This window comes from Oncorhynchus gorbuscha, unplaced genomic scaffold (genome assembly GCF_021184085.1).
Source record: "Oncorhynchus gorbuscha isolate QuinsamMale2020 ecotype Even-year unplaced genomic scaffold, OgorEven_v1.0 Un_scaffold_11007, whole genome shotgun sequence".
Classification (NCBI taxonomy): Eukaryota; Metazoa; Chordata; class Actinopteri; order Salmoniformes; family Salmonidae; genus Oncorhynchus; species Oncorhynchus gorbuscha.
In genome coordinates this window covers 1,846-10,323 of record NW_025753662.1, presented here as the reverse complement: position 1 = coordinate 10,323, position 8,478 = coordinate 1,846, and the positions used below count along the sequence as shown (strand labels likewise).

The window sequence follows — 8,478 nt, the reverse complement described above, 5'->3', positions numbered from 1 at the left end:
TATAATGTAATAGAATAGTACAGGACTGTATAATGTAATAGAATAGTACAGTACTGTATAATGTAATAGAATAGTACAGGACTGTATAATGTAATAGAATAGTACAGTACTGTATAATGTAATAGAATAGTACAGGACTGTATAATGTAATAGAATAGTACAGTGCACTGTATAATGTAATAAGAATAGTACAGGTGCTGTATAATGTAATAGAATAGTACAGGACTGTATAATGTAATAGAATAGTACAGGACTGTATAATGTAATATAATAGTACAGTACTGTATAATGTAATAGAATAGTACAGGACTGTATAATGTAATAGAATAGTACAGGACTGTATAATGTAATAGAATAGTACAGGACTGTATATTGTAATAGAATAGTACAGTACTGTATAATGTAATAGAATAGTACAGGACTGTATATTGCAATAGAATAGTACAGTACTGTATAATGTAATAGAATAGTACAGGACTGTATAATGTAATAGAATAGTACAGTACTGTATAATGTAATAGAATAGTACAGGACTGTATAATGTAATAGAATAGTACAGTACTGTATAATGTAATAGAATAGTACAGGACTGTATAATGTAATAGAATAGTACAGTACTGTATAATGTAATAGAATAGTACAGTACTGTATAATGTAATAGAATAGTACAGGACTGTATAATGTAATAGAATAGTACGAGTACTGTATAATGTAATAGAATAGTACGGTACTGTACATAATGTATATTTTTAGCGAAAATTTCACTTAGAAATGTCTTTGTTTTTTTTTAAAAGAAAAGCACATTTTTTGTCCATTAAAAATAACATCAAATTAATCAGAAATACAGTGTAGACATAATTAATGTTGTAAATGACTATTGTTGCTGGAAACGGCATATTTTTTTTATGGAATATCTACATAGGCATACAGAGGCCCCATTTATCAGCAACCATCACTCCTGTGTTCCAATGGCACGTTGTGTTAGCTGATCCAAGTGTATAATTTTAAAAGGCTAATTGATCATTAGAAAACCCTTTTTGCAATTATGTTAGCACAGCTAAAAACTGTTGTCCCGATTAAAGAAGCAATAAAACTGGCCTTAGACTCGTTGAGTATCTGGAGTATCAGTATTTGTGGGTTCGATTACAGGCTCAAAATGGCAAGAAACAAATAACTTTCTTCTGAAACTCGTCAGTCTATTCTTGTTCTGAGAAATGAAGGCTATTCCATGCGAGAAATTGCCAAGAAACTGAAGATCTCGTACAATGCTGTGTACTACTCCCTTCACAGAACAGAGCAAACTGGCTCTAAACAGAATAGAAAGAGGAGTGGGAGGCCCCGGTGCACAACTGAGCAAGAGGACAAGTACAGCATTGTTTATAAAACTGACCATAGATCATCACTCCAACTAAGTGTGAATACAGTAGTCCTGTGTCTCAGTTGGTAGAGCATGGTGCATGGCTTCCATTCCCAATGGGGCCACCGGCATGTACAATGTATTCACACATAATTATAAGTTCTGGGTTTGTTGTGTTCAGTTGTTCTTAGTTCTGGGTTTGTTGTGTTCAGGTCTTCTTGGTTCTGGGTTTGTTGTGTTCAGGTGGTATTGGTTCTGGGTTTGTTGTGTTCAGGTGTTCTTGGTTCTGGGTTTGTTGTGTTCAGGTGGTATTGGTTCTGGGTTTGTTGTGTTCAGGTGTTCTTAGTTCTGGGTTTATTGTGTTCAGGTGTTCTTAGTTCTGGGTTTATTGTGTTGGGGTGTTCTTAGTTCTGGGTTTATTGTGTTGGGGTGTTCTTAGTTCTGGGTTTATTGTGTTGGGGTGTTCTTAGTTCTGGGTTTGTTGTGTTGGGGTCTTCTTGGTCGTTTGTTGGTTGGGGTCTGGGTTTGTGTTCAGGTTTCTTGTTGTTTGGGGTCTTCTTTGTTCTGGGTTTGTTGTGTTGGGGTCTTCTTGGTTCTGGGTTTGTTGTGTTGGGGTCTTCTTTGTTCTGGGTTTGTTGTGTTGGGGTCTTCTTGGTTCAGGTTTGTTGACTGTGCTGTAGAGAACAGAAGAGTCCTCCTCAGCTGCTTGTGCTGCCGTGGGTCTGAAGAGAGAAAAACAGAAATGAAACAGAATCTGCATCCCCAAAAATACCTTCATATAGTCTTTATAGTGCATTACTTTGACCAAGGCCTATAAGGTTCTGGTGAAAAGTAGTGCACTAAATAGGGAATAGGGTTCCATTTGGAACACAGGAAAGTTCCTCAAAACCACCACTCTCTCATTATAGACATAGGAATCGTCTTGAGATTTCCATTGTTGGGTTTGTACTTTAAGGAAATGACACCACTAGTGGCCACCGAGGGTCAACTCTTTTGCTTATTAATGATGTCATGGTCTTCGTTCCAATAAGTAGCAGCATATGAATGAGCTGTAATCAAGAATACAGCTTGTTTACAAACCAAATCTAAAACCACTTATATGTAAATAGGACGTTATAGAAGAGGCAGATTCTTTTTGCGATTTCACTCGTTTTTTTGAGAAACTATCCCCAACCATCTATTCACTCCTCATCCTCGTTGTTCAGTCAGTGGGCTCCAAAAACACCCCAAAACATCCTTTTAGAGACTAAAAAGCTTTAAGTATATATAGTGATGCATGTCTTTAGATGTTGTACACATGAAATGGTGTCATTCTGAACTTAATCCGTAACGCCATGTTCCATGTTGTTGAGACTTGAACGATGCTTCGTCCGTTGTAGCAGCCTGATACACTGAGAACAGAACAGTTGGACGGAGAAACAGCAGGAGTCACACAAAACGGAATATAACGTTGTGGATAAAGTTCAGAATGACACAATGTCATGTGTACAACTGTTACATCTAAAGACCTGCATCACTATAGTGAGATATGTCTGTTTCTATTAGGACGTTTTGGAGCATTTGTTCCTGTGTTTTCAGAGCCTCTGTACTGCACAACGGGGATGAGGAAGGGAATTGCTGGTTGGGGAAAGTTTCTCTAAAACAAGTGAAATCACAAAGGTGTCTTGACCCGAATACAACATAGCAGTTACATCAACATTTTTAATTTGGTTGTAAAAAAGCATACTTCTCCTTTAATGTGGTGTATTCACAATGCTCTATAATAGGCTCTATGTTGTTTTAATGTGGTGTATTCACAATGCTCTATAATAGGCTCTATGTTGTTTTAATGTGGTGTATTCACAATGTTCTAGTATTGACTCTATGTTGCTGTAATGGCAGAAAATGCTCACCGGGTGGCAGCACTGGGGAGGTTGAATTTCACAGCATCGTACTGGACATCCCCATCCTCTTTCTGGGGTTGAGGCAGCTGGACAGTGGAGTACAGAGGCACTTCCTGGTTTTTGGAGTTAGAGAAGTGGACGCTGGTGTAGTGGACATCGTCCTGGTAGTATGTGGACTCTGTCTGTGCTGCAGTAGGGGCTGTGGACATGCTTGAGACGTTTTCATACACTGGACTAGGAGTCTCCTGATGGGAAGAGACAGACAACATGATGAGTAGAAAATGATTCACAAAGCAATACACATAATCTGATTGTAAGAGACTCACCCTCTACATTCTCTGATAGGCCTCTTAGTCAGAGGTGGATTTGGAGGCTCTCTTCCTGGTTTGCACATTAATTAATACATTTATTATTGAACGAATCAATGAACAAAGCAAGTTAATAAAAAGAGTTGGAGTGTAGCATCTTACAAGAATCACTCACCTGAACCACATGAGTCCAGAGAGACAGAGGATGAGAACCAGAACAACCACTATGATTCCTACAGCTGCAGTCAGAACTGAGGTTTGTTTCCCTATAATACAATATGGATGTTATGGGAACAACAGTACAATATTTGATCTAATCTGAATGTATATATAATTATAAAACAAAGTGTTACAAGCTAAAGTATAATTATTAATATTAGTTTGAAACATCATTTTGTGTTGAAATATATATAAGATGAAACTCCACCTGGTATAATGATCATCAGAGCTGTAGAGTTCCTAGATCCTCTTCTATTCCAGGCCTCACAGTGGTAATGTCCACTGTCCTTAGACTTGAAGTTACTGATGTTGTACATCTGTCCACATCCATTTAGAAAAGTCTCATTTTGAAAGTACCAGGTGTATTTGTCCACAGGTGGGTTGGCATCACTGCTGCAGGTCAGAGTCACTGAACTGCCCTCCACTATTCACCAGAGGGACTGACTGACACTGAGGTGTTCCTTGGACCATCTGGGTAAGGAGAATTTGTCCGACGGACAGCAGTATATTTTATGACAGTAGTATATTTACAAATGATATGTCATGTCAACAATAAATGATCTGTTGTCAGAGAACTATCTAAAACTCTAACTTACACAACACTAATATAATTAATAAATACATATTTGGAGATGCTTTAGGACTACTTCATTTAGTTATAATTGTTTTGCTACCTTATCATTCAAACACTGAGCTGTACTTTACTCACACTTCACATCCATGTTAATGGTCCTAGACCTGTCTGTCCCCATCTCATTCCAGGCCTCACAGTAATACTCTCCAGTGTCAGATGACCGGATTTGGTTGAAGACATGCTGTGGTCCTGTCATACTCTGATAGTCACCTCCATTCTTCTTGTACCACCAGGTGTAACTCTGGACAGGTGGGTTGGCATCACTGCTGCAGGTCAGAGTCACTGAACTGCCCTCCACTATTTCACCAGAGGGACTGACTGACACTGAGGTGTTCCTTGGACCATCTGGTAAAGGAGAATTTGTCCGACGGACAGTAGTATATTTATGACAGTAGTATATTTACAAATGATATGTCATGTCAACAATAAATGATCTGTTAAGTCAGAGAACTATCTAAAACTCTAACTTACACAACACGTTAATATAATTAATAAATACATATTTGGAGATGCTTTAGGACTACTTCATTTAGTTATAATTGTTTTGCTACCTTATCATTCAAACACTGAGCTGTACTTTACTCACACTTCACATCCATGTTAATGGTCCTAGACCTGTCTGTCCCCATCTCATTCCAGGCCTCACAGTAATACTCTCCAGTGTCAGATGACCGGATTTGGTTGAAGACATGCTGTGGTCCTGTCATACTCTGATAGTTACCTCCATTCTTCTTGTACCACCAGGTGTAACTCTGGACAGGTGGGTTGGCATCACTGCTGCAGGTCAGAGTCACTGAACTGCCCTCCACTATTTCACCAGAGGGACTGACTGACACTGTGGTCTTTGGTTTATCTGATGGAAAATAACAAATGTTTTGTCAAAGTAATATTAATTAGTAAAAAAAATATATTTTTTGTTCTGTAATGATTGATAAAGTAAGACATGTCTCTTTAACCTGAATACATGATACTTGCTAAGTAGAATTCTGTACTATTGTAATGTACTCACACACTGTAGGAGACAGATGGCCTTTACAGCACAGAAGTAACTGTCTGCATCCTCACTGCTGATGGAATACATGGGGAGGTGCTCATCTAGATTTGTCCGTTCTGTACCAGATGTAGGTGGGGTTGTCAGTCAGAGTACAGGTGGTGCTACAGGTCAGTGTCTTCTGTCCTCTGCAGCAGGAGTCACCCTTCACCTGCAGACCTGAAACAATATGTATAAAACCACATACACCTCTGTGTTAACAGGATGGTTCATATATTTATCTTGTAATTCATTATGATTTACAGTTGTATCATACAGTGTAGTATTACCTGTGACAGACAGAGTTGTTCCTGGAAACTATGACCCCAGTCAAAGTTGTTTGTTTTAAAAGTGAAGCGGCTACTCAGCTGAGTCCCTCTCTCAGATCTGTGATTCTCAGGGTGAAGGGACCTCTGATGTTCCAGTGTATTCCACACGACCTGCCATACCCTGGGTCAGTGGTTAGGTCTTCAAGTGTCGACTTATCACTTCTAAACCAGAATGATGATGTGGTGGAATAATGACCAACAGTACAGGATATGTCCACTGTGACCCCTTCAAGACACAGATTCTCCTCTTGGTGTAAGTCACTCTGTTGCATCTCTGACCCTGAACACCTGGAAACACAGTGAATAACAAGAGGACAACTACTTATATTTACTCAATGATAGAATCTATCTAGTAATGCTCAAAGTTCTCAAGGTATTGTCATAGTGGTTAAACCAAACACACAGTATAATGTTATTAAATGAACACTCACACACCGCAGGAGAGTGGAGGTCCTCATGGCCTTTTACAGCACAGGAGTAACTGTCTGCATCACTAAAGACTGGGTCTTTGTACAGGGGGAGTGCCTCCTTTTGATTTGTTGTCCGTTCTTGTACCAGATGTAGGGTGGGGTTGCTCAGTCAGAGTACAGGTGGTGACAGGTCAGTGTCACCCAATCCTGGCCAGAGTCCACCAGTCACCTTCACCTGAAGACCTGGAGAAGATCACAGCATTAAACCCTATCACTGACTTATCTTGTTTATACAAAGATGGAAGAAATCCTCATTTATACTGCAAATCTGTTTCAAACACAAACCAAGACATTTCTTTCCTAAACTAAATGTAATTCAACAGTTTAACTATAAAGCATGTAACTGTACCTGTGACAGACAGAGTGACTCCAGGATCTCCATAATATTTCCCTCTGTGGTTATCTGTTATAAATCTGAACATGTACTCAGCTGAGTCACTCTCTCTCAGGTCTGTGATTTTCAGGTTGTGACATTCTTCTTATCCCCATGATACACCAGACGACCTGCATACTCTGGGGTTCTGACCTAGCTCTTTAGGTTCTACACCAGTCCCCATTCAGTGAACCAGAGTTGTTGTGACTGTATGACCACTGGGATATGTGTAAGACAGAACAGATCCACTGTTGACCCCCTTCAAGGTACAGATACTCTGAGTGGTGTATGTCACACCCAGCCATCCTGACCCAGTACCACTGAAACACAAGTCACACAACACAATGGTATCAGAATTAGAACAAGGTATTCTGGCTCACACTTTGTTAGGGTTTGTCACACTTTGTTGCCGTAGTTCCTGATTGAAACCACAGATAATCATCACTCAGTGAGCTGTGAAACATAAACTATTTAAAGTGAAGTGTGGAGATGCCTAACAGAACACAAGCAAATGTAACACACATGTCTGTAGATTGACAAACATATGTTGCTATGAATGAGACCATACCTGTCAGCAGACCAGAGAAAGACCACCAACACACTTCCTGCTAAGTTCTCAAGACCATTGTTGCATCTCCCACCCTGCAGTCTTAGAAACATAAACAACAACTCACTCTATAGCTGGTGAATAACTACATACAAACCATCAGGGGGCAGCAGGTAGGACTCTAGTCAAAAGTAGTAATTTTGAGGAGGAAATATGCGTCATTTGGAATGCAGGTATAACAACACATCATCATCACAGCCTTGAGATATGGTGTGTAAATAACATCCATCATAATAGTTTGGGTAATATGGTGTGTCAGTGGTATCGCAGGCAGTCTAGCGGTTAAGAACGTTGGGCCAGTAACTGAAACATTACTGGTTCAAATCCCAGACCTGGCAGGTGGAAACCTCTGCCATTTTGAGCAAGGCAGTTACCACCAGCTTGAATGATAACTCCTGTCCCCAAGCTGTGAGGATGAACAAACAAGTCACACATCCCATTTATATCATCATTATATGATAGTGTCTGTATCCACAAGGTGTCCCAGAGTAGGATCTAGTTTTCCCATTTAGATCATCATTATATGATAGTGTCTGTATTCTAGGGTGCAGAGTAGGATCTAGTTTTCCCATTTAGATCATCATTATATGATAGTGTCCTGTATTCACAAGGTGTCCCAGAGTAGGATCTAGTTTTCCCATTTTAGATCATCATTATATGATAGTGTCTGTATCCACAAGGTGTCCCAGAGTAGATCTAGTTTTCCCATTTAGATCATCATTATATGATAGTGTCTGTATCCACAAGGTGTCCCAGAGTAGGATCTAGTTTTCCCATTTAGATCATCATTATATGATAGTGTCTGTATCACAAGGTGTCCCAGAGTAGGATCTAGTTTTCCCATTTAGATCATCATTATATGATAGTGTCTGTATTCACAAAGTGTCCCAGAGTAGGATCTAGGCTTTCCCATTTGATCATGTTATATGATAGTGTCTGTATTCACAAGGTGTCCCAGAGTAGGATCTAGTTTTCCCATTTAGATCATCATTATATGATAGTGTCTGTATCCACAAGGTGTCCCAGAGTAGGATCTAGTTTTCCCATTTAGATCATCATTATATGATAGTGTCTGTATTCACAAAGTGTCCCAGAGTAGGATCTAGTTTTCCCATTTTAGATCATCATTATATGATAGTGTCTGTATCCACAAGGTGTCCCAGAGTAGGATCTAGTTTTTTTCCCATTTAGATCATAATTATGTGATAGTGTCTGTATTCACAAAGTGTCCCAGAGTAGGATCTAGTTTTCCCATTTAGATCATCATT

General features: G+C 39.3%; 2 protein-coding genes across 2 annotated transcripts; both read right to left on the bottom strand.

Annotated features, from left to right (window-relative positions):
• Nucleotides 1–1,823: 1,823 nt before the first annotated feature.
• Nucleotides 1,824–3,470, bottom strand: LOC124030375 (salivary glue protein Sgs-3-like). The gene is made up of 2 exons (XM_046341744.1): nt 3,250–3,470; nt 1,824–2,079 (listed from the first exon to the last, which is right to left on the bottom strand). The coding sequence occupies exons 1-2, from the start codon at nt 3,447–3,449 to the stop codon at nt 1,824–1,826; spliced, it is 456 nt and encodes a 151-aa protein (XP_046197700.1). The 5' UTR covers nt 3,450–3,470.
• Nucleotides 3,471–4,191: 721 nt separating this feature from the next.
• Nucleotides 4,192–5,417, bottom strand: LOC124030374 (B-cell receptor CD22-like). Its single transcript, XM_046341743.1, has 4 exons — nt 5,411–5,417; nt 4,988–5,254; nt 4,477–4,746; nt 4,192–4,238 (listed from the first exon to the last, which is right to left on the bottom strand). Exons 2-4 carry the CDS (start codon nt 5,106–5,108, stop codon nt 4,192–4,194), a joined length of 438 nt encoding a protein of 145 aa, XP_046197699.1. The 5' UTR covers nt 5,109–5,254; nt 5,411–5,417.
• Nucleotides 5,418–8,478: the final 3,061 nt, after the last annotated feature.

Bases quoted from the DNA above. Each gene is read 5' to 3' on its own strand.
- LOC124030375 (XM_046341744.1), bottom strand. From the start codon at position 3,449: ATGTCCACAGCCCCTACTGCAGCACAGACAGAGTCCACATACTACCAG. The intron at 2,080-3,249 runs GTGAGCATTTTC...TTCTCTCTTCAG, and splicing joins CTCCCCAGTGCTGCCACCCG to ACCCACGGCAGCACAAGCAG.
- LOC124030374 (XM_046341743.1), bottom strand. From the start codon at position 5,108: ATGACAGGACCACAGCATGTCTTCAACCAAATCCGGTCATCTGACACT. The intron at 4,747-4,987 runs GTGAGTAAAGTA...CTCCTTTACCAG, and splicing joins CATTAACATGGATGTGAAGT to ATGGTCCAAGGAACACCTCA. The intron at 4,239-4,476 runs GTGAGTAAAGTA...CTCCTTACCCAG, and splicing joins CATTAACATGGATGTGAAGT to ATGGTCCAAGGAACACCTCA.